This window comes from Carcharodon carcharias, assembly GCF_017639515.1.
Source record: "Carcharodon carcharias isolate sCarCar2 chromosome 37 unlocalized genomic scaffold, sCarCar2.pri SUPER_37_unloc_1, whole genome shotgun sequence".
In the NCBI taxonomy this organism is placed as follows: Eukaryota; Metazoa; Chordata; class Chondrichthyes; order Lamniformes; family Lamnidae; genus Carcharodon; species Carcharodon carcharias.
In genome coordinates this window covers 4952926-4978988 of record NW_024470758.1, presented here as the reverse complement: position 1 = coordinate 4978988, position 26063 = coordinate 4952926, and the positions used below count along the sequence as shown (strand labels likewise).

Genomic DNA, 26063 nt, shown 5'->3' with positions numbered 1-26063 from the left:
TTCTCCATCTTTCTGTCAAACTAACCTTTCTGCCTTTGTCCTGTGGTGGTGCTCCAATGAAGCTCAACGTAAGCATGAGGAACATCCCCTCATCTTAACCAATCACTTTACAACCTCCTGGATTCAACAGTGAGTTCAACAATAACAAATTTAATCAATTTAATTGTAATACTATCTAGCAGAGTCAACATTGTTTTGTGAAAGGGAAATCATTTTTGACAAATTTATTGAATTTAGGATGTAACAAGCAGGGAGGATAAAGGAGAATGAGGAGATGTAGTGTATTTGAATTCCCAAAAGGCACTAAAAGGTGCCACATAAAAGATTACCACACAAGATAAGAGCATATGTTGCTATTGGTGATATGTTAGAATAGATAGAGAATTGGATTAATAACAGTAAAAAAAGAGTCAGGGTAAATGAGTCATTTTCAGGTTGACAAACAATAACTAGTGGAGTGGCAGGGGGATCAGTGCTGGGGCCTCAGAAATTAACATTCTATATGAATGAGTTGGATAAAGGGATCAATTGCATTGCAGCCAAATTTGTTGCTGGTACAGAGATAAGGAGAAAAACAAATTATGAGGACAAAACAAAGAGTCTACAAACGAATATAGTTATGTTTAATAAGTGGGGGGAAAATGGCTGATGTAGCATAATAGAAAAAATTGAAGATAACCACTTTGACAGGAAACATAGAAAAGCAGAATATGATATACATGGAGAGACACTGTAGAATCCTGCAGCACAGAGGGGTATAGGGGGTTTGCACAAGAATCACAAAATGTTACCATGCAATTATGACAAATAATTAGGAAGTTAAATGAAATGTTGGCCTTCACTGCAAGCGGAATGAATTATAAAAGTTGAGAAGTCTTGCTACAACTGTACAGGGCATTGGTGAAACCATAACTAGAATTTGGGGTACAGTTTTGATCCGCTTTCTTAAGGATGCATAGATTTGCATTGGAGACACTTCCCGAAAAGGTTCACAAGGCCATTTCCAGGGCTGAGGGGATTGTCTTATGGGGAAGAGTTGAGCAGCATAGTCCCATCCTCATTGGAGTTTGGAAGAATGAGAGGAGATCTTATTGATACCTATAAGATTTTGAGGGGGCTTGACAGGACAGATCCTGTATAAGTTGTTGTTGCCTTTGAAATTTTGTATCCTTGCGTCCGTCCTGAAGGGTGCAAGACAATAAACCTACGGCAGATGTCTCTTATATTCATATCAGTGAAACGGGGCTCAGAAATGGAGCAGTAACGGGACAAGTAAAGAAAGAAAAGTTGTGCTGAAAGGAAGTATGAATGGCAGAATAATGATCAGCTGTCAACACAAAAGTTGGTGGGGCTTGCCTTTGGTGGGGGATGGCATGGGGTGGGAGAGTTAATGGCAGTGGCCACATTCCGGTCTCAAATTGTTGAACTCAGTGTTGAGTCCAGAGGCTGTAAAATGCCTAACCAAAAGATGAGGTGCTGTTTCTGGAACATGTGTGGATCTTCACTGGAACACTTCAGTAGGCCATGGTCAGAGATGTCAGCATGACAGCAAGGTGGAGAATTAAGATGGCAGATCAGGGAAAGCTCAGGATCATGTTTCCAAAATAACAGACGAGCATTTTATGTGTTGATTTTAATTACAAATCATCAGATACTTCCAGCAACTGCAGTATTTGGCTTTTTTATTTACTAACTGATACAGAATATGTCCCGCGCTCAACACATTGCCAGAAAATGGTATTTTTAGAATGAACCCAAAATTCATACACAGCATCAAACTGAGATTCACAGAAGGATACAACACTTCCAAACAGTGCCAGAGACTGACAGACATGGAATTCAACCCACACTCCCATGCAATTCCACAGATAGAATGTACAGTGAATCTTGAATCCACGTACAGCACCAGAAAATGAGAGGCAGAGATTCAGAATTAATCACAAACCCACAGAGAGGAGCACAAAATGATTTCGCATAAGGCATTATGAAGTGAGAAAAAAAATAATCCCACTCTCACACAGAATCAGAGACGAACAGATGGAGCATAAACCCAACGTTCACATATTCTTAGACCATAAGATAAGACATAGGAGCAGAAATTAGGCCATTCGGCCCATCAAGTCTGCTCTGCCATTCAATCATGGCTGATTTTCAGTTAAAGAATGACAGAGATTTTCAGTTAAAGAATGATTCCCTTCCCCACGGACACACACGTTCAATACCTCTAAAAGTTACATAATGAATCCTACGTGCACAAATAGTACCAGAGACTGATAGACAAATTGATGATTCCAACGATTGGCACCATCCTCCCCCCCATCCCACCCCAGACTCATTTGCGATACCAGATAAATGCAGAGCTCCAGAGGCTGAAAGATACTGAATGAATCATACATTCTCATCCAGTTCTGACAGAAAAGTATTTAACTTCACACTCAGATACAGTACTGGAGACAGAGCTCAGCAGCATGTATTCAACACTCAAATAGAGTAAACGAGTCTTAAAATATAGACTGAATCTGACACTGTCATATAGTGCCAGAGACAGACCCATAAGTAATATTAACACATTCATATAGAATCATAGAAAGTTTATGGCACAGAAAGAGGCCACATGGCCCATCGTGTCTGCGCCAGCCAATTAATGAGGGACGCAGCCTTCTCCCACTTTCCAGCACTTGGTTCATAGCCTTGCAGGTTATGGTACTTGATATGCATATACAGGCACCTTGCCAATCAGTCGAGGGTTCCTTCCACTGATACTAGTTCAGACCGTGAGTTCCAGACCCTGGCTACCCTCTGCGTGAAAAAGACATCTTCAGCTACACTATACTCTTCCTACAAGTTACTTTAAATCTGTACACCCTGGTCACTAACCTCTTTGCGAATGTAAATAGGCCTTGCCCATTCACTCATAAATTTGTGCATCTCAACCAGATCTCCTTCCAACCTCCTCTGTTCCAAGGAGAACTACTGCAACCTACCTTACATTTCCACATTGCTGCATTTTTCCAATGCTGGCAACATCCTAATAAATTTCCTCTGTATTCCCTCCAGAGCAATTACATCCTTTCTGTAATAAGATGACCAGAGGGCACACAGTACTGAAGTTGTGGCCTAATGATTTATACAGTTCCAGCATTACCCATGCTACCCACCCCCTGCTCTTATATTCTATACTTCAGCTAATAAAGGAAATGATTCCACATGCCCTCGGAACCACCTTATCGACCTGTACAGGTATCTTCAGGGATCTATGGACATTCACTTTAACTCCCTCACTTTCTTTACATCTCTGAACATTCTCCCATTACCAGCATAGTTGTTTTGCCTTGTTTGACCGCCCTAAGTGCATCACCTCACACTTCCCCAAGTTGAATTCCAGTTGCCAATTTTGTGTGCACCTGACCAGTCCATTGATATGGGGGACAGAGCAACACAGAATGAATCCTACTTTCCACACAATACCGCTCACTGGAACAGAATTAATTCCAAACTCACACAAAGTATGAGAAGCTGAATGCTGAATAATGCTGCCAAAGTTCACATAGAACACCAGAGACATTCAGGTACAGAATTAATCCCACTTTCCCTAACAGTAATGAGGACTGATAGATACAGAATGATTCCCACGGTGACGTTCTGTACCACTGACTGATACAGAATTAATCCCACCCTCACATACAGTACCAGACATTGACCCATAAAGAAGCAATCCCACTCTCACAAACTGTTCAAAAACAAACAAAACAAAAAAATGCTGGAACAACTCAGTAGGCCAGACAGCATCTGTGAAGCGAAATACAGAGTTAACATTACAAGTCCATATGACTCTCCTTCAGCTCTGAAGAACAGTCATACGGACTCAAAACGTTAACCCTGTCTTTCTCTACGCAAATTCTGTCAGACCTCCTGAGATTTTCCAGCATTTTTTGTCTTTGTTTCAGATTTCTAGCATCCGCAGAATTTTGCCTTTATCTCACAAACTGTTCTGCAGACTGAGATACAGAATGAATCCTACACTCAGAGACACTACTTGTGACTGACAGATACAGATCAAATCTCACTCACATACAGTAACAGAGTTTGATGGATATGATATGTATCCCACATTCACATTCACTGCTAGAGACTAATTCATGCAATTTAGATTTGACAACAGTCCAGTTGTGGCATAACCCGATTTTCACACAGGAACAGGGAAATTCTGAACATAACATGACATATCTTAATACGACAGGGGGACATTATGAGACCAGGAAGAAGATACTGACCCACAGAAAACAACCAAGAACAACAGATAATATCTTCGGGCAACAGGGGACGCCTTCTGATCAGGTCACATTTTACAGAATGGAGAAGAAAAAAATTATAAGATAGATCGTATTTACACAGCCTGGAACAGATTTGCACGACAGGAAAGTATTTTACACAACAGAGAATATCTCTCAACGTTTCTACAGCAGAGAGTGCAGTTCCACAACAGAGAGCACAGCTCCACAACAGAGAGCGCAGTTCTTTTTTATTTGTCCATGGGACGTGGTCATCGCTGGCTCGGCCAGCACTTATTGTCCATCCCTAATTGTCCTTGTTCAGAGGGCATTTAAGAGTCAACCATATTGCTGTGGGCCTGGAGTCACATGTTGGCCAGACAAGTTAAGGGCGGCAGATTTCCTTCCCTGGAAGACATTAGTGAACCAATCGACAATGGTTTCACGGTCATCGTTAGACTTTTAATTCCAGATTTTTAATTGAATTCAAATTCCACCATCTGCCTGATGGGATTCGATCCCAGCGGAGAACACAATTCCAAGCCGACAGCAAAGTTGCACAGCAGCGAAGATATTTTAAAAAAGCAGGAAAGCACTTTAAACAACATCCGGAACAGCTTTCAACAAGAGTGCACATGCACAGGGAGCTCCGTTCCGCAACAGCAAATTCTTACTAACTGGAGACATCCTTATGCAAGAGAGAACACCTTTACATAAATGATGAGTCACTCGATACTCCTTTACCTTCCTATCGTCGTGTGTGTGCTGACAGTCTCTTACTGCTCTTGTGTCGTTCTCTGTCTGTTACATTCTTGTTAGTGTTACTGAGTGGAATTGTGTCGCCAGGGGGAGCAGCCGAATACGTGTCCTGCTTGAACAATGCAGAAGTGAACGTTGCTCGAGCTCAAGAAGACTAGTAAGCTTACGTAGGATGATTTCACTAGATAGCAGAGTGGCGCAGCGGAAGCGTGCTGGGCCCATAACCCAGAGGTCGATGGATCGAAACCATTCTCTGCTATTCACCTTTTTTCATTAAGAGCAGAAAAAAGCTTTTGGCTTTTCCTCACAAATATATCTGATATTTCTTTGCAGTACACGAATGTTTTCATCGGATTCTCGCTTCCAGTAACCACTTCATTCTGCAACAAATCTCTGTAATCTTTTTATTCATGCAAGAACACAAGCTGTAAGTGCGGCAAACACGTGTGGCCTAGATTTTCTCATCTCCTTCCTCCCAAGAACTGACACAGGCGTGATGGTCCAAGTGGCCTTCTCTTGTTCCCCAACACGCTATGATTGCCTGAAGTGCAAAAGCTATTCCCTTAAATGGAAAAAAATATATAATGAAGTTTATACATATAAACAGTGTGTCCGATCTACCGGGCACCTTGCAGTTATTCACCATGCTAATTTGGTGAACATCTTCCCTTCACCCTGTATCATCGAGAGTATCAGCATAGCGGAGACAGCATCAGGTCAAGGACACAGTTAATCAATATTTGGACAGGTAACACACTTCTTAATCGCCGACTCAAAACATGGAATTCTGTCCCCCAAATCATCATTAACCAAGAACGTGAAGTTTCATTCCCTCGGGCTTGCATTCTACATATTGTACTAAATACTTTTTTGAGTGTCTGATTGTTTCCTGTCTTGTTTTATCTGTTAATCACCGATCGAATTTTAACGAGTTCAGTTTATCGCTCATTCCCTCCTTATGTTGAAAACTGTAGCTTCTGTGTGACCATTCTCCTCCAACTGAATGCCTGCCTCTAACATATTGTGGTCACTCATTTTTAGATGCTTATTTACTGTCAGATTATTAATTAATTCTCGTCGCTACTCGTTACTCAATTTAGTAAAACCTTTTGTCTTGTGGTTCCAAAACAGGGTGGAGGGCAGGAGAGATTCAATGACAAAAGAATTGGTGCTGCAAGGCTGCAGGGAATGGCAAAGGAACAAGTAACAAAAACCAGAGATGATTCTAAAGGAGCGTGAATGGAGGAATGATGAACAGCTGCCATCCAAAAGCAAAAACACGAGAAAAATGAGATTAAAACCAAACGTGCAAAGAAAAAGGAACCAGAATGCGGAAGAGGTTACAGGCATAAGAACATTAGAGATAAGAGCAAGAGGAGGCCTTTCAGCCCCTCGAATCTACTCTGCCGTTAAGTAAGACCATGGCTGATCTGATTATGGCTTCAACTCCACTTTCCTGCCTGTCTCCCACAACCCTTGACTCTCTTGTAAAATCTGTCTCTTTCAATCTCGCATATATTCAATGATCCAGCCTCCGTTGCTGTCAGGGAAAGGGAATTCCAAAGACTAACAATCATCTGAGAATAAATTCCTCCTAATCTCCGTCTTGAATGGGACATCCCTTATTTTTAAAACTCTGCCCTTCTAGTTCACACTGCAAGTGTAATTCTTAGCACAATCAGGGTTGCAAAGTAAGAGTCATCCTCTGCCATTTCTGCTAACTCCAGGATGATGCCACCAACAAACACATCTTTCCCTCACCCCCACTGTCGGAATTCTGGAGGGGCTGTTCCCTCCAGGACACCCTGGTCCACTCCTCTATCACCCCCAACATCTCAGCCCCCTCCCACAGCACCTTCCCAAGCAATCGCAAAAGGTGCAACACCTGCCCCTTTACCCCTCCCTCCTCACCATCCAAGGGTGCAAATACTCCTTTCAGGTGAAGCAGCGCTTCACTTGCACCTCCTTCAATTTGATCTCCTGCATTCGCTGCTCCCAACACAGTCTCCTCTACATTGGAGAAACCAAATGTAGGCTGGGTGACCACTTTGTGGAGCACCTTCAATCTGTCCGCAAGCATGACACAACCTTCCTGTCACTTGCCATTTCAACATCCCATCCTGCTCTCATGCCCACATGAGCATCCTTGGCCTGCTGCAATGTTCCAGTGAAACCCAACACAAACTGGAGGAACAGCACCTCATCTTCCGATTAGGCACTTTACAGCTTTCCAGACTTAACATTGAGTTCAACAACTTCAGACCATGAACTCCGTCCCCCATCCTCACCCTCTTTTCCATACATGTGGACATCATTCTGAATCTGAAACCTTTGGTATTGCTTGGGTGTGCAGTAATCAGTCTGCATCTGTTATTCTCTGGAACTGTGTATGAGTGTAACAGGCATTCAGATCTGTCACTAGGAAAGTACATGAGATTTCATTTTACATATTTCATTCTCTGGTACCATTTTGATTTGGGGTTCAATCTGTATCTGAATGCCACACATATATACATATATACATATATATATATGTATATATACACACACACACATATACAGATTGTGTATGTGTCAAGCTCTCGTAATGTGAGTTAATTGACATTCACCCTAGATCGGTCAATTGCATTTTATGTCTGTGATATTATGTCAGCGTTGGAATCATATGTATCTTTCAGTTCCTCATGCTGTTTGTGAGTATGAGATTAATTCTCTATCTGTCAGTGGGAGCAATCCTGCATCTAAAATTTCTAGTGCTGTATGAAATTGTGGGATTCATTTAATACTTTTCAGTCACGTGTGTGTGTGTGTGTGTGTGTCTGTGTGTGTGTGTGTGTGTGTGTGGTCTTCCATTTGAATCAGTCAGCATCTGTTAGTATATATGATTCCTGCACTCTCTTTAAACCTATCAGTGGTATAACTGGTGTGTTATCAGCACTGGTGGAATGGTATTGCTGCTGATCCAGAGTAATTTTCCAGGGATTTGAATCCCACCATGACAGATGGTGAACCCTGATCTGGTACTTATATGTGGCTTCAGACCAACAACAATGTGCTTGATTTTAAAATGGCAACAAGCCACTAAGATCTATTAAAGGAATGAAACTGGATGCACCACTTAGCATCAAATGGAATCCCTGTCAATACTTGCTAACGTTTTGGCAATCGTCAGTCAACAGCCTCACATTGTCATACTCATGGAAACATTCCTGACAGAAAATCTCACAGATACCACCACCATTGATGGGACAAATCACCAGCAGAGATGGTGGCATAGTGATATACGTGTTGCCCCGGGTGTCCTCAAAATTGACTGCAGTCCCATGGCATCAGTTCAATCATGGGCAAGGAAACCCCCTGTGGATTAACAGGTACCAATGCCCACTACCTACTCTTCAGCTCATGAAGCAGTACTCCTTCATTTTCAAAACAAAAACAGAAACAGAAATATCTGGAAAAACTCAGCAGGTCTGGCAGCATCGGCGCAGGAGAGCACAGTTGACGGTTCGAGTCCTCATGACCCTTCAACAGCACTAAGTAAAAATAGGAAAGGGGTGAAACGTAAGCTGGTTTAAGGTGTGGGGGGAGGGGGGTTGTTGGGACAAGCAGTCAGTAATAGGTGGAGATAACCAAAAAATGTCACAGACAAAAGAACAAAGAGGTGTTGAAGATGCTGATATTATCTAAAGGAATGTGCTAATTAAGAGTAGAGAGCAGGACAGCCAAGGTACAGATAGCTCTAGTAGGGGTGGGGGAATACTAAAAGGTAGAGATGAACAATGGGTGGAAATACATTTAAAAATAATGGAAATAGGTGGGAAAAGAAAAATATATATAAATTATTGGAAAAAACAAAAAGGGGGGGGGAAGAAATGGAAAGGGGGTGGGGATGTAGGAGAGAGTTCAAAATCTAAAATTGTTGAACTCAATATTCAGTCCAGAAGGCTGTAAAGTGCCTAGTCGGAAGATGAGGTGCTGTTCCTCCAGTTTGCGTTGAGCTTCACTGGAACAATGCAGCAAGCCAAGGACAGACAAGTGGGCAAGAGAGCAGGGTGGAGTGTTGAAATGGCAAGCAACAGAGAGGTCTGGGTAATGCTTGTGGACAGACCGAAGGTGTTCTGCAAAGCGGTCACCCAGTCTGTGTTTGGTCTCTCCAATGTAGAGGAAACCACATTGGGAGCAACGAATGCCATAGACTAAGTTGGGGGAAATGCAAGTGAAAAGCTGCTTCACTTGAAAGGAGTCTTTGGGCCCTTGGACGGTAAGGAGAGAGGAAGTGAAGGGGCAGGTGTTGCACCTTCTGCAGTTGCATGGGAAGATGTCGTGGGAGGGGGTTGAAGAGTAGGGGGTGATGGAGGAGTGGCCCAGGGTGTCACGGAAGGAACAATCCCTACAGAATGCCGCCGGTGGGGTGTGGGGGGGTGGGTGAAGGGAAGATGTGTTTGGGTGGTGGCATCATGTTGGAGTTGGCGGAAAAAGCGGAGGATGATCCTTTGATTGTGGAGGCTGGTGGGGTGATAAATGAGGACAAGGGGGACCCTATCATGTTTCTGGGAGGGAGGGGAAGGCGTGAGGGCGGATGCATGGGAGATGGGCCGGACACGGTTGTGGGCCCTGTCAACCACCGTGGGTGGAAAACCTCGGTTAAGGAAGAAGGAGGACATGTCAGTGGAACTGTTTTTGAAAGTGGCATCATCAGAACAGATGCGTCGGAGGTGAAGGAACTGAGAGAATGGGATGGACTCCTTACAGGAAGCTGGGTGTGAGGAGCTGTAGTCGAGGTAGCTGTGGGAGTCAGTAGGCTTGTAATGGATATTGGTGGACAGTCTATCACCAGAAATTGAGACAGAGATGTTAAGGAAGGGAAGGGAAGTGTCAAAGATGAACCATGTGAAAATAATGGAGGGGTAGAGATTGGAAGCAAAGTTAATAAATTTTTCCAGGTCCCATTGAGAGCATGAAGCAGCACCAAACACATCTTCCCTTCACTCCCCCGGTGGCATTCCATAGGGATCGTTCCCTCCATGACATACTGGTCCACTCCTCCATCACCCTCTACTCCTCAATCCCCTCCCACGGTACCTTCCCATGCAACCACAGAAGATGCAACACCTGCCCCTTCACTCCCCCTCCTCACCGTCCAAGGGCCCAAACACTCCTTTCAAGTGAAGCAGCTTTTCACTTGCACTTCTCTCAACTTAGTCTACTGCATTCGTTGCTCCCAATGCAGATTCCTCTACATTGGAGAGACCAAACGCAGACTGACTGACCGATTTTCAGAACATCTTCAGTCTGTCCACATTACCCAGACCTCTCTGTCGCTTGCTATTTCAACACTCCACCCTGCTGTACTGCCCACATGTCTGTCCTTGGTTTGCTGCATTGTTCCAGTGAAGCTCCACGCAAACTGAAGGAACAGCATCTCATCTTCCGACTAGGCACTTTACAGCCTTCTGGACTGAATATTGAGTTCAACAATTTTAGATCTTAAACTCTCTCCTCCATCCCCACCCCCTTTCCGTTTCCTCCCCCTCCTTTTTGTTCGTTCCAATAATTTATATAGATTTTTTATTTTCCCACCTAATTTCATTATTTTTAAATGTATTTCCACCCATTGTTTATCTCAACCTTTAAGTATTCCCCCACCCCCACTAGAGCTATCTGTACCGTGGCTGTCCTGCTCTCTACTCTTAATGAGCACATTCCTTTAGATAATATCACCACCTTCAACGCCTCTTTGTTCTTTTGTCTGTGACATTTTTTGGTTATCTCCACCTATTACTGACTGCTTGTCCCAACAACCCCACCCCCTTAATCCAGCTTATGTTTCACCCCTTTCCTATTTTTACTTAGTTCTGTTCAAGCATCATGAGGACTCAAAACGTCAACTGTGCTCTTCTCCAACGATGCTGCCAGACTTGCTGAGTTTTTCCAGGTAATTCTGTTTCTGCTTTTGTTTTGGATTTCCAGCATGCGCAGTTTTTTGTTTTTATCTTTTTGTTTTTATCTCCTCCATGTTCAAAGCACTTGAAAGAAGCACTGAGGATGGCAAGGGCACAGAATGCATGTTGAGTGGGTCCATCACCAAAAATGCCCTTGTAGCACCACCGCAGACCAGGTCTGCGGCTGGTGGTGAGGAGAAAAACATACTTGAACTCATCCTCAGCAAACTGCCTGCGGCTGATGTATCTGTCCATGGCAAGAGCGGTAGGAGCGAGCACCGCACAGTCCCTGTGGAGATAAAGACACATCTTCACATCGAGGATATACTCCATCATGTTGTGTGGCACTACCATCGTGTAAAATGGGTTAGATTTCAAACAGATCTTACAACTCTAGTCTTGGCATCCATGAGGTGCTGCGGGTCATCAGCTGCAGAATTGTACTTAACCACAAACTGTGACCTCATGGCCCAGCATATCCCCCACTCTACTATTACCATCAAGTCAGGGGATCAACCCTGGTTTAATGATGAGCGCATGAGTGAATTCCAGGAACAGCACCAGGCATAACTAAAACTGAGGTGTCAACTTGGCAAAGCTACAAAACAAAACTACTTACCTGCCAAACAACATAAGCAGCAAGTGATGGTCCGAGTAAAGTAATTCTACAACCAATGGATCAGATTTAACTCTGCAGTCAGTAATGGAGGCTTCACAAAGTTTGAGGAGCCCAGCACATCAGTGCAAAAGATAAGGCTGAAGCATTCACAACAACCTTCCTACAGAAGTGTTGAGTGGATGATCCATGTCGGCCTCGTTCAGAGGTCCCCAGCATCACAGATGCCAACCTTCAGTCCATTTGATTCACTCCACATGATACAAAGAAACGGCTGAAGGCACGGGGTACTGCAAAGGCTATGGGCCCTGACAATGGTCCAGCAATAGCACTGTAGGCTTGTGATCCAGAACTTGCTGCGCCCCTGGCTAAGCTGTTCCAGTATGGCTACTACACTAGTATCTATCCAGTGATGTAGAAAATTGCCAGACATGTACTGTATAAAAATAGCAGGACAAATCCAACCTGGCCAATTACTGCCCCATCAGTCTACTCTCGATCATTAGTAAGGTGATAGAAGCAGCCATCAACAGGGCTAACAAGTGGCAATAACCTACTCACCGGTGCTCAGTTTGGATTCCACCGGGGCCACTCAGCTCCTGACCTTATTGCAGCCTTGCTTTAAACATGGGCAAAGAGCGGAACTCCAGAGGGGAGGCGAGGGGGACTGCCCTTGACATCTGCATTTGACAGAGTGTGGCATCAAGGAGCCAGAGTAACACTGGAGTCAATGGGAATCAGGGGGAAAGCTCTCCGCTGGTTGGAGTCATATCTATCACCAAGGAAGGTGGTTGTGATCATTGGAAATCAATCATCTGAGTCCCAGGATGTCACTGCAGGAGTCATTCAGGGGAGTATCCAAGGCCCAATCAACTTCAGCTGCTTCAGCAATGACCTTTTTCCATCAGCAGTGGGCAGTGGGCATGTTTGCTGATGATTGCACAATGGTCAGCACCATTTGCAACTCCTCAGGTACTGAAGGAGTCCAGGTCCAAATGTTGCAGGACCTGGGCATTATTCAAACTTGGCCTGACAAGCGGCAATTAACATTCACACCACAGAAGAGCCAGGCAATGACCATGTCCAACAAGAGAGAAACTAATCATCGCTCTTTGACATTCAATGACATTGCCATTGCTGAATTACCAACTATCAACATCCTGGTGATTACCATTGACCAGAAACTGAACTGGAGTAGGCATATAAATACTGTGGCTACAAGCACACATCAGAGGCTCTGAATCCTGTGGCTAGTAACACACCTCCTGGCTCTCCAAAGCCTACCCACCATCTATAAGGCACATGTCAAGAGTGTGATGGAATACTCTCCACTTGCCTGGATGAGTGCAACTCCAACAACACTCAAGAGGCTTGACACCATCCAAGACAAAGCAGCCCACTTGATTGGCATCCCATTCAAAAACATTCACTCCATTCACCACTGACGCACAGTAGCAGCAGTGTTTACCATCTACAAGGTGCACTTCGGAAACTCACCATTCCTCTTTAGACAGCACCTTCCAAACCCACGAACACCAGTTTGTTGAAGGACAAGGGCAGCAGGCACATAGGAACACCACCACCTCTAAATTCTCCTCAAAGCCACTCATCATCCTGACTTGAAATATATCACTGTTCCTTCACAGCTGCTGGGTCAAAATCCTGAAATTCCTTCCCTAATAGCACAACTGGAATCAAAGTTTGCATCTCAGGTTATACTAGCTTTCAGAATATGACCTGACCTAGATCAGAGGGTCTTAAAGGAAGTGATAGAGGAGATAGGGCATTGATAATAATATTCCAAAGGTCTCTGGATTCTGGAAAGGTTCCAGTGGATTGGAAATATGCTAATATAATGCCCATATTCAAAAAGGGGTGAGGCAGAAAGTAGGAAAGTATAGACCAGTTAGTTTAATGTCTGTCATTGGGAAATTGTTGGAATCCATTATTAAGGAATTAGTAATGGGGCATTTGGAAAGTCAGAATACAATCCATCAGAGTCAGCATGGTTTTACGAAGAGTAACTCCTGTTTGATTAATTTGCTAGAGTTCTTTGAAGGTGAAACAAGCAAAGTGGATAATGGGGATCCTGTAGATGTAGGAAATCTGGACTTCCAGAAAGCCTTTGATAAGGTGCCATACAAAAGATTAATACACAAGATAAGATCACACAGAGTTAGGGGTATTATATTAGCTTGGTTAGAGGATTGGCTAACCCACAGAAAGCAGAGAGTCAGGATAAATGGGTCTTTTTCTGGATAGCAAGCTGTAACTAGTGGGGTATCACAGGGTTCAGTCCTTCGGTCACAACTATTTACAATCTATATTAATGACTTGGATTCAGGGATAGAAGGTACTATAGCTAAATTTGCAGATGACACCAAAATAGGTGGAAAAGTAAGTTGCAATGAAGAAATAAGAAATTTACAAATGGATATTGACAAGCTAGGTGAATGGACCAAAATTTGGCAGATGGAGTTTAACGTGGATAAGTGTGAGGTTATCCATTTTGGTCAGAAGAATAAAAAGGCGACTTATTATTTAAATGGAGAGAACCTTCAGAATGCTTCAGTGCAGAGGGATCTGGGTGTCCTCGTGCATGAATCGCTGAAAGTTATTATGCAGGTACAGCAGGTAATAAGGAAGGCAAATGGAATTTTGGCACTTATTGCTAAAGGAATAGAGTATAAAAATAGGGAAGTGTTGTTACAACTGTACAAGGCATTGGTGAGACCACACCTTGAGTAATGTGCACAGTTTTGGTCCCCTTAATTGAGGAAGGATGTAATCGCGTTGGAGGCGGTTCACTACATTGATTCCAGAGATGCGGGGCTTATCATATGAGAAGAAATTGAGCAGTTTAGGCCTATACTCGCTAGAGTTTAGAGGATGAGAGGGGACCTAGTTGAGGTATATAAGATGCTAAAGGGGATAGACAAAGTAGACGTGGAGCAGATGTTTCCCCTTGTGGGGCATTCTAGAATGAGAGGCCAGTTTTAGGCTAAGGGGTGGTAGATTTAAATCAGAGATGAGGAGGAATCACTTTTCTCAAAGGGTCGTGAATCTGTGGAATCATTACCTCAGAGCACAGTGGATACTGGGACACTGAATAAATTTAAAGAGATAGATAGATAGATTTTTAATTAGTAATGGATTGAAAGATTATGGGGAGAGGGTGGTAAATTAGAGTTGAGGCTGAAATGAGATCAGCCATGATCGTATTAAATGGCAGGGCTGAATTGCCTACACCTGCTCCTAGTTTTTAATGTTCTTTAGTAATATCTTGCTCTGATAACGTACTTGAGATTTGGATTTGCTTCTAATGTGTATGCCAGGACAGACTATGGGACTTAATACTGCAATTTATAAACTCTTGTGTGTAAATATTGGACTGGTACTTCACATGAATCTCAGACTATATTATTCAGGTTAATTCTGTAAACTTGAAACTGGAACCGTTGTGTCCGTTTTATTTTATATTTAATTGTTGACATGGAAACAGCGTCTGTCTCTCCTGCTCTGTTTCATTGATGGATTGAAAATATGACTCTGGAACTGATGACCTGTCACTGTGTTCTGTCAGTGATAATGTACGTACTGTGTGAGAGGAGCTGGCCGGAATCTTCACTCTAACTTGGCTGGTGGAAATATCACATTTATTCCGGTTCCCTCAATTATTTCCCTGTTGGATCAAAGTATATTTTAGAATTCAAGTACAGCTGAGGTTGAAGACACCGATTCCTTCAGCTTAATCTCTCTCTTAATCGTTATGAACCGTCTGAGAGTCTGTAGCTCTAATTGGATACTCTCTTCTCAATCAAATTGCTAACCAATCGGGGAGCCAGGGAGAAGAAATAGGAAGTTTTGATTGGCTTACATTTTCAAATTCGAAAAGCCCGCCAATTTCAGTGCAGGAAAAATACAAAATAACCGAACACCTTAATGTCCAAGCAACAATTTTAATCTCACACTTCAAGATCTGTTATATTGTACTTTCCGTCACAGCATCCTGGCGCTATCTTAGTAACAGTTTGAATGTGTCAATCTCCGACGGTAATAAGACCCAGTTCAGCAATTTAAAATCAGCTCAAATCTCAAATAAGTGGAAAAGCAAAAAAGAGATTACCAACCAAATCCTTCACAGACTTCACGGGGACGGAGAAAAGCGGCTGATTTCTGATTCTCTCCATTAAAAGCGGCCGGGAATGTTACAACAGGGAGTGGAGAGAGAATCACCGACACCAAACCGCCTGGGACAGGCAGCTTTGTGTCCTGAGAATAGGGAGACCCGGGGGGATGGGGGCGGGTGCAGATCTGAAACCGCTACAATGGACTCAGGTCCTGAGTGCTCAACTCTCACTGATTCCGGTCTCTGGGAAAACTGCGGAATAAACAGATCAGCCGGAACGTGTCCGCTCCGTTTCCGAGTTCACTCTGTTCCTGGAGCGGCGCTCAGATCACCCGAGAGTAAAAACAAACCATTTAATGCACCAGTCGTGACATTTTTCATAGTTTTCGTGAATGTACCAGGACAAACTCGATATTTATGACATTGAAACGTCTACTCTGACTTTCAATTCTCAATTCACTAAAGCGGGATGTGGGAGAAGAGAAACAGCGCAATGCAGAGAGGGAACTGAAAACACAAGTAAACAAATCAGAAACAGATAATAACTCCATCTGCTCCATCTACAATAACTCCATCTGCTGACAGTGAGCAGCCCTTTCAATGATCCTGTGAGTGGCTCTGAAAAGAGCCTTTGGGTTATTAGGTTAAAGAATGGCCGCTTCACTTGGTCTTCGAGCCCGCAGCGGCGCTGGTTTTCTTGGGCAGCAGCACGGCCTGGATATTAGGCAGCACCCCGCCCTGAGCGATGGTCACCCCTCCCAGCAGCTTGTTGAGCTCCTCGTCGTTGCGGACGGCCAGCTGCAGGTGTCTGGGGATGATGCGGGTCTTCTTGTTGTCCCGGGCCGCGTTACCAGCCAGCTCGAGGATTTCAGCCGTCAGATACTCCAGCACAGCAGCCAGATAGACCGGGGCTCCGGCACCCACACGCTCAGCATAGTTGCCCTTTCTCAGGAGCCTGTGAACACGGCCCACCGGGAACTGCAGTCCAGCCCGGGAGGAGCGAGACTTGGCCTTGGACCGAACTTTTCCGCTGGTCTTTCCTCTTCCAGACATTTCCACAATCTCACAAACACTTTCACAGAGAATGAGGAAATCCTCTCACATTCGCTTCTCTTATAGCTTCGGAATGAATGGTACTGCGGATATTGCTGATTGGTCACTTTGTGCTGCGTCTCATAATATTGTTCATATCACCAACCAGATATTTACTGAACTCACCAATCCGGAGACTCCACGGAGTGAGGGCGGAAAATAACGGCGCCAAATTTTGATATTTCAACCGATCTTTTTCAAATTATAAAAGCCCGCCAAATTTGTAAAAAAAAAATAAAAAAGAACGGACATAGCATAATTGGAAATGACGACGAAGTTATAAAAAATAAGCGTCCCTGATGGGACTATTTCACATTTTATCCCAGGTTCTAAATCGCTTTTAGAATCCGTGATCCGGGGGTCAATCTCGATCCTTTATGGAACCCTGTTAGCAGCCGCAGAAAGTCCCATTTACATCGTTCTGCAAACGGATGGTATATTGTAGATAGTTGTGACAGCCAAAATTTAACATTTTTGCCAGAGTTGGGACTGAAGGTTGCTACACAACCGGGGCTGAAAGGAAATGAACTGATCGATTATTGAGACCAAACTTGACCAGAACTGGAAACTGACACATTTGCGTTCTATTCGCTCTCTCTCCAAAACCAGGGAAAGGGGCCGAATATAAACTCGTCTTAAAGCAAAGCGCCGAGGGTAATCGGCAAATCATTACTTTGAGGCATTATTAACGAAACTCAATAATTGAACGAGGGTTAAATCTACATTACCGAGAATCTGTGATTGAAACAAAGAAAATAACAATTAGATAATTCAAAATTCTTCACAGTAAAAGTCATAACTTTAGAAATGGAGCAATCGTATAGCATTTTCAGAGAGATTGTGGGTGGCTCTTAAAAGAGCCGTTGTATTTCGGGTGTTGTTCAGTCCATTGTGGAGTTTTACTTGGAGCTGGTGTACTTGGTCACCGCCTTTGTCCCTTCCGACACGGCGTGCTTGGCCAGTTCCCCGGGCAGCAGCAGGCGCACGGCGGTCTGGATCTCCCGGGAGCTGATGGTGCTGCGCTTGTTGTAATGGGCCAGGCGGGAAGCCTCACCCGCGATGCGCTCGAAAATATCGTTCACGAACGAGTTCATGATGCTCATGGCCTTGGAGGAGATGCCGGTGTCGGGGTGAACCTGCTTCATCACTTTGTAGATGTAGATGGAGTAACTCTCCTTCCTCGACTTTCGCCGCTTCTTGCCGCCCTTTCCTGTCGGTTTACTCACCGCTTTCTTGGCGCCTTTCTTAGCAACTGGTTTCTTCTTCTCTTCAACCATCTTCAATCTCAATTTCAGACACAGAAATAAACCAAACCCCTTCCGTCCGCTCGTTAAATAGACAGTCTGATAGATATATGCTAATGAGGAATGAGGAGGCGATGATTCTGATTGGACACATTTAAAACAAAACGTCTTCTTATTTTGTGATTTTCTGATTGGATATATAAATCGACCAATCATATTTAGCTTTCTTCACCGTTCAAAGGCCTCCTTCCTACAATCAGGAAATACATTTTACTAAGACCGTCTGCAGCCGGAGTTTATCAGCGTGTAAAGATACACCGGGAAATGTCGCTTGGTTCTCGGTGCAAGGGACTGTTTCGGAATGTGGGATTCCTTCAGGAATTTTGAGGCTCTGGTAATGTGTGTGATTTACTCACTGTCTGATGCTGTGTGTGAGCGTGGGGTTCCTTCACTGTTTGGAAGGCCGTGGTACAGTGTGCGAGGGCTGGATTTATTCTGTATCTGTGACTTGATGGGACCATGTCTCAATGTTGGATTCATTTGATATCTTGAGGATCATTGTGCATCTGTCCCTTATTGGTGCATGTAAATGAAATAATTCGCTTCTTGGGACTACACGCCAGTGCGAAATTAAATCAGTATGTGTTTCTCTCGGCCACGAAAACTATTGGATTTATTCTGTACCTGCAAATCTCTGTAACTGTATGTGAATGAGATTCTTTATTTGTCAGTCTCTGGCATTGTAGGTCAGAGTTGTATTGATTCTGTGTCTTTCAGCCTGTGGTACTATCTCTGAGTCTTAACTTCTCATTCATTGTCAATGTCTGATACTGTGTGTGAATGTGAGTTTAACTCTGTACCTGTCAACATCCATTGCTGAACGGGAGTCTGAAATTCAGTCTGTATCTGTCAGTCTCTGGTACTGATTCAGAGTGTGTGATTTATTCTCAATAGGTCCATCTCTCGCATTTTTTGACAGAAGTAATCCCACTGTCACTTACAGCCCCAAAGACTGTCAAATGTAGAATTTGCCTCAATAGATAAGACTGAATGAGTGGGATCAATTCTCTCTCAATCAGTGGTACTGTATGGCAGCTTGCAATTCATTTTGCTTCTGTTGGACATTGGTATCCTGTGTAAGCGTTGATCCCATTTTGTAACTCAGTGCCTGATGCTTTGCAGAAATGAAGGATTCATTTTGTCTCTGTCAGTCCTTGGCTTTGAGATTCCTCTGTGTTTCTTAGTCTGTGATTATTCTGTATCTCTACAACTCTGGGACAATTTGCGATTCATCCTGTATCTTTCAGTCAAGGTGCTTTGTGTGATGTGGGATTCATACTGTATCTGTCACTCTCTGGCACTGTGGTGAATGTGGGATTTTTTTTGTGTGTATATGTCTTTCAACCTCCAGTACAATGTGACTGTGGAATTCATTCTGTTTTTGATAGTCTCTGGCGTGGTGTGCATGCTGGGATTCATTCTGTATTAGTCTCTTTTTTACTGTGTATTGGTCTTCATACTGTCTGTCTCAGTGTCTGGTGTTGTGTAAGATTTGCTGAGTAGTCTCTGGTGCTGTATTTTTTTTTTATTCATGTGATCTGGGATATGGTGGCTGGAGCAGCATTTATTGCCCATCCCTTGTTGCCCTTGAGAAGGTGGTGGTGAGCTGCCTGCTTGAACTGTTGCAGTCCATGTGTTGTGGGTGCAACCAGAATGCTGTTAGGAAGGGAGTTCCAGGATTCTGACCCAGCAACAGGTGAAGGAATGGTGATATATTTTCAATTCAGGATGGTGAGTGACTTGACTGTATGTAAGAGAGACAGTTATTGTTTAGTTCTTAGTCTTTGATGCTGCATATGACTCTGGGATTGATTGTGTATCTATATGTAACATTTATCCCAGGAATAGTGTTCAAAATGCTAAGTTTAACACCTTCATATCTTTACAAAAGTAGATTTATCATCCCCATCCTTACCTGGTCTGGCTTATATTGGATCCTAGGGCCAAGCACAGCAATGAAGTTGACTCTGAACTGTCATCTACAATTGCTGAGTAAACCACTCAGTTGTATTCAAAAAGGCAGCTCAACACTACTTAGGCAATTAGGAATGGGCTCATATCCCATGAATGAATAAAAAAGCTCACATCTCCTGTAGTAACCAGTTATCACTAACACTCTAGGTGATTGTCAGAATTGGGCCTACCTGAAAACATCTCCACTTCAGTGTTAAGTTCACATTTTCATATCAGGCTGACTAACTTTTTTTTTTATTTAGCAATCTTATCAAGTGGCCTTTATACACATAAACTTTTAAAAAGTCAGACTTTTCAACTGCTCTATAGACCTGTAATTACCTGACCTTGTGTTGTGAGTTAGGAGATTCCCCACTGGGTCATGCAAAGCAGGAATCTGGATGGAAATTAATTCCAATGCCTGGAAATCAGGTAGAATACAAATCTGAATTTCTGATTTACATCCTCAGTAGATCAGGCTTCTTGCTGGGAGTATGAATTTGCAAAGTGGTATTTAAAACCAAACAAACCACGGTAGATCCCTCCTCATTTGCTCAGGTAAATCCAATTAAAGCAGTTATTCTTCAGTACGGAGAATTTTGGGATGGGTACCAGACACAGCTCAGGGCAACCAAACGGCTCTCAGAGAGTGTAAAGGGTAATGGAGAAGAGGATGGCAGATAAGTGAATCCCAATATGGAGTTATTCATGTTGCAGTTGATACCTCATCAGTAATCAGCACTGGCTTAGAATAGCTGGGACCATTAACCTTGGGAAAGGATGGATGTTGAATGGTCGATGTCTATGAAGAGAAGCAATTGTGTCCATGTGAATAGATAATTTGAGCTCATTGGACAAGATAGAAATAGAAAAAGAACAAAAGGAAAATTAAACAGGCCTGTGGGGAAGAATATGTCAATGGGAGCAGCTCAGCTGCTCTTGCAGAGAGCTGGCACAGATACTGTGAGCCGAATGGCCTCCCTCTGCTGTAACAATTGTGAGATTCTATCCAAGTATTATGAGTGTAAGCCTGACCTATGTTTAATATAAAATGTGTCGCAGCTGGAGTTAATAGCTGTGGGTATTAATCAGTTATTATGTCAGAGTTTTGGATTAAAATTCCACCTCTGTCAACGCAATTCTGAATGTCTGTATATCATACAATCTGATACATTGGCCGGTGTGTAAGATCGGCTTCATCTAGCTTGTAGATACTCTGAGGGTTGGGGAGTGATCTGTAATGCATAGTTTAGTCTGCAGTCTGGGTACAATATTGGGATTCATGCAATATCTTACAAGCAGGTACTGTTTGCCTGTTCTCTTTGTCATTTAATGTGTAATTAAGGTTCTCCTTTTGTTTTGGTAACACAGGGCCTTGCAATCTGAGGGGGGGGGGTGTAATTTTGCTCAGCGATTTGCAAAAGTCCCACACAGGAGCTTATTACACAAAATTAGAACATTTGATTAGGGATCAAACATTAGCATGGATCAAGGATTAGTTAATGGACAGAAAACAGTGTAGGAATAAACAGGACACTTATGGATTGGTGGGCTCTAACTTACTGTTGATAATACATGATCATCAGTTACTTACAACATACATTGATGACTTAGATAGGGACTGAATGGAACATATTCAAGTTTGTTGATGATACAAAATTAGGTGGAAAATTAATCTGTGAGCAGGACACAAAAATGCTGCTAAGGCTGATAGACAGGTTGTCTGAGTTGGCAAGAACATGGCAGATAGAATACAATTTGGTGGTGTGAGTGTGCCCAGTGACTGTGGAATTTACTCCATATTTACCACTCTGTGATACTGTGAATGTTTTCTCCTTATGTAACTGCCAATCTTTGGTAATCGGTGTCTGATTTTGTAACTGTGAAGCTTTGGTCTGTTTTTAAGGCATTATTTCTGTATCTATCAGGCTCTGGTACAGAATGAGCATTTGGGACTCAACCTGAATTGTTCAGTGGTACTGGAAGTTCATTTTCTACCTGTTAGTCTCTGGTAGAGTGTCTGTGTGAGGGTGTGTTTGTCTTTATGTCTGTGTGTATGTGTAATTAATCCTGCATCACTCAGCTTATGTGTAGGAGTCGGGCTGTATTTGTCAGTCACTGCTGATGCATGTGACTGTGAATGGAGGATTCTTTCTATAACTGTCAGGATATCGTACAAGGTTTGAGTGTGGGATTACATTAATATAGTTCAGTGGGCCTGAATGTAAATATGGGAATCATTCTGAAACTCCCATTCTTTAATAATGTGTGTGTGTGTGCGTGTGACTGTGTGAGTGTTTGTGTTTGATGTGAGTTTGTGACTATCTTTCACTGTCAGTGGTACTTTATGTCTGTGTCAGATAAATGGAATATTATTCAGGCTCAGGAATTTTGAGTGTAGTATTCAGTATGTATCTGTCAGTTTCTGGTACTGGACATGTCGTTGATAATCATTCTGAATCTGTCAGTCTCTGCTTCTCTGTGACAGTGTGGGATTCATTACATAACCTTCAGTTTCTGTGACTGTTTACAAGTTTAGATTCATCCCATGTTGAAATTTCAGAATAGAAACAGGCCACTGATGCTGAATGTTGTAATAAAGTAATTGTGAGTTTGACCTAGTATTAACTCCCTTTCTGTGTGAACACAATTGTGAAAGCTCAGTTATCTTTGGATCTAACACTCCATTGCTGTGTAAGTGTAATTCACTTTGTAATAATCAAATTGATACATTTTCATTCAATCAGACTGTGAGAATTTTAAACTTGTCTGTTGTGCTCAGTTTGCTCTGTGAGAATGAATACAGTATCTGCCATTCTGATACTCTGAGGTTTTTGGACTGGTATGTAGTCTCTATCACAGTCTGTACTAATCAAATTGTTTTTGTATCCGTGAAGTTAATAGTCTGGGTGAGTTTAAAACTGGAATCTGTGTTTGCATCACAGGTTATACTGTCTTTCAGTTCTATCTTGGTATTTACTTTAATTGCAGCAAACTCTTGCACAATGTAGAACTGACACACAGATAATCTAATAGTGGGTGAGAATTTGGAGTGTGATTTATCTATCTACCTGTCGGTAGTAGTGAGTTGGGTGACATGGAAACAATGTCTGTCTCTCCTGCTCCCTGTTTGATTGTTGGTTTGAAAATGTACCTCTGGAACCAGTTCTGCTGTCTGAGATTGTGGAACTGATGCAGTCTGAGTGAGAACGTACATACTGTGTGTGAGGAACTGTCTGCACTGATCACTGTAACACAGGTGGAGGAAACATCACATTTATTCTGGTCCTGTCAATGATTTCCCTGTAGAAAAGAATGCTTGGGTTACAACAAATACAGGTGAGGAAGAAAATATAAAGGCTCTTAGTAAACAATAATAATGAACAGCCACAAAGAAACTGCAGCAATACAAACATTGTCAATTGTCAGATGCAGGTACAACCGAAACCCTGCACTGCTGATGGGAATGCCCGGTGGAACAGGGACATTCGTTCAGGTCAGATTTCCATTCATTGCTCCTATTGGATTAACCATTCAACGGACACCAAACAGTCACTGATGAAAAACGTGCCCATCCTTGTTCTCAGCTGGTGCCTGTAATAACTGCTGTTTGCCTGACTCCCCCCATCCTGACTGTTCAGCTCTGTTGCCACTCCTCACTGTCCAATATCAACAAACCCTGGTAGCTGGAACTAAACCAGAAATATTCATAGAGATAAATATTCATTGTTCCTTTGTGGAGAGAAAGCAGCAATGGTTTTCAATAACAGCTTCTTGCCATTCTGTCTCCCTCCTCCCAGGAGGCTGCTGTTTGTTCCCTTTCCCCGGGAGCGGGATCTCTCCATTGGCGGCTGTTTGAAACCATCTTCTTCCAGTCCCAGGCAGAGCTGAGGGAGGGCAGCTCATCACTGCCTTTAACAAACACTTGGATCTGCACTGGGCTGCTGGAACCTGCAGGACTCACAGAGCAAGAGCAGGAAAGTGACATGAGGCTGGATCAAACTATTTGGGGGCTGGTGTTGACACAATGGGCCGAATGGCCTCATTCTGTGCCGGAAATTTTCAATATTTGTGTGTCCGGAATTTGTGCAGCATTCTGCGCATGCGCGCTGCCCTCCCCAGCACTGCCTGTGAGTGGAAGAAGATGGTTTAAAACAGCCGCTAATGCAGAGACACATTTTAAACAGCGGCTGTTTGCTTTCACTTGAACGGTTAGTCCATGGGAGCGGCAATTAGAAATCTGACCTACACAATAGTCCCTGCTCCATCACTCAGTCCCACTCCTGGAACAGTGGATTGTTTCTGGATGGCAGGAAATTGTTGTAACAGGTACAAAGTCCCTGGTGTTTAGCAGCTGAGTGCCACAGGACTGCAGTGGATTCAGACACTGACTCTGTTTGTCTTACCTTTTTCATTCATTCACGGGATGTGGGCTTCACTGGCTGGGCCAGCATTTATTGCCCATCCCGAGTTGCCCTTGGAAAGGTGGTGGTGAGCTGCCTTCTTGAACCTCTGACTTTGCGGTTGTTCCGAATAATTATTAATTTAATAATTGTTTTGTTTTTTTCATATTTTCTACCTCACCTCTTCTTAAATTATAATAAACACTTTTTTTCTTCTGATAAGCAAATAGTTGAAAGCAGCAGAATAAATGTTGTGATTCTACAACACAAGGGGAAGTGCAGTCAACTCCCCACACACAGTAAGTACAGTGTCACTCACAGGGAGCAGAGGTGGCCAAGAGGTTAACTTGGTGGAGTTCTGATCCATTGTGTTCTGGAAGCACAGGGACCAAGTCCAATTTTAGTTTATGGTTCACTAGGCTGGTTGCTGAAGATTTAATCTAAATTGGCAGAGGTTGGTCACCATCTTACAGAAGTACCAGAAATTACTAAGGACAGAGAGGAGGGAGAGTGATGTATAACACTGGAGAAGGAAGCAATGCCATATTCAACAGGGGCAGATTAATAAGCCCTATGAGGAATGCAAAGACCTGTTTACAATACATGTACGTAAACACACTGTGATAAATGCACTTGAAGGACAAACAGCAATGTGGGAAGATGATGTAGTGGCAATGAAAGAAACATGTTTTAAAAAGAGTGAGGACTGGGTGCTGAATATTCAGAAATACAGTGTTCAGAAAAAGATAAGAGAAAGAATAAGGGGAGATGGGTTGGCAGCACTGATTAGGGAATCAGCCTTAGCTGCAATTTCATTATTACCAGATAGAACTGAAAGATACAACCTCAGATTCTAGTTTGAAACTCACCCAAATTATTAAACTAAGGGATACTGTATCAAAATGATGAACACAGATTGAGATACAAATCACAGAGCAGTCTGAAAAACCCATACAGTATCAGACTGATAAATGTTGTATTAATTCTATCACTGCAAACTGAGCTCAACAGCCAACTTTAAAATTCTCACTCAGAAACAAGTTGAATGACATAGCATTAATTTGATTAGTACAAACTGAGTTACACTAGCATAACAATTGAGTTTCACATGAAAAAATTACACAGAATGGGATTTCATATGAGGCCAAACTCAAAATTATTCCATTAAGCTGACAATGTCAATGGCCTATTTCTGTACTGAAATTTCAACATGGAATGAATCTAGACTGGTAAATAGTCCAAGAGACTGAATGTTATGTAATGAATCCCACACTGTCACAGAGTAGCAGAGACTGATAGGTACAGAATCATTATTAAGCACAAGTCCATTACCAGACACTGACAGATGCAGATTGTTACTACACTCACTCACAATATCTGAGCCTGAATGACACTAATCAATTTGACCCACACTTATAGTACCGATGAAAGTCAGAAATAATCATAAATTCACGTAGAATGACACACGCACATGCACACACACACACACACACATAATTAAAGAATGCTACTTACAGACTGATTCTCAGATTTGCATACAGGACTACTGAACTATATTAACATAATCTAGATAATCCCACATTCAGACCCAGTA

At 42.9% G+C, this 26063-nt stretch overlaps 2 protein-coding genes and 1 non-coding gene across 3 annotated transcripts; 1 reads left to right on the top strand and 2 right to left on the bottom strand.

Annotated features, from left to right (window-relative positions):
- Positions 1-5217: 5217 nt before the first annotated feature.
- Positions 5218-5289, top strand: trnam-cau. The gene has a single exon. It is a non-coding gene; the product is annotated as a tRNA-Met (tRNA).
- Positions 5290-15527: 10238 nt separating this feature from the next.
- Positions 15528-17328, bottom strand: LOC121274533 (histone H2A-like). The gene has a single exon (XM_041181873.1). It carries the CDS (start codon positions 16768-16770, stop codon positions 16378-16380), a length of 393 nt encoding a protein of 130 aa, XP_041037807.1. The 5' UTR covers positions 16771-17328; the 3' UTR covers positions 15528-16377.
- Positions 17329-17529: 201 nt separating this feature from the next.
- Positions 17530-18113, bottom strand: LOC121274544 (histone H2B). The gene has a single exon (XM_041181883.1). It carries the CDS (start codon positions 18084-18086, stop codon positions 17709-17711), a length of 378 nt encoding a protein of 125 aa, XP_041037817.1. The 5' UTR covers positions 18087-18113; the 3' UTR covers positions 17530-17708.
- Between the last annotated feature and the right edge of the window lie 7950 nt (positions 18114-26063).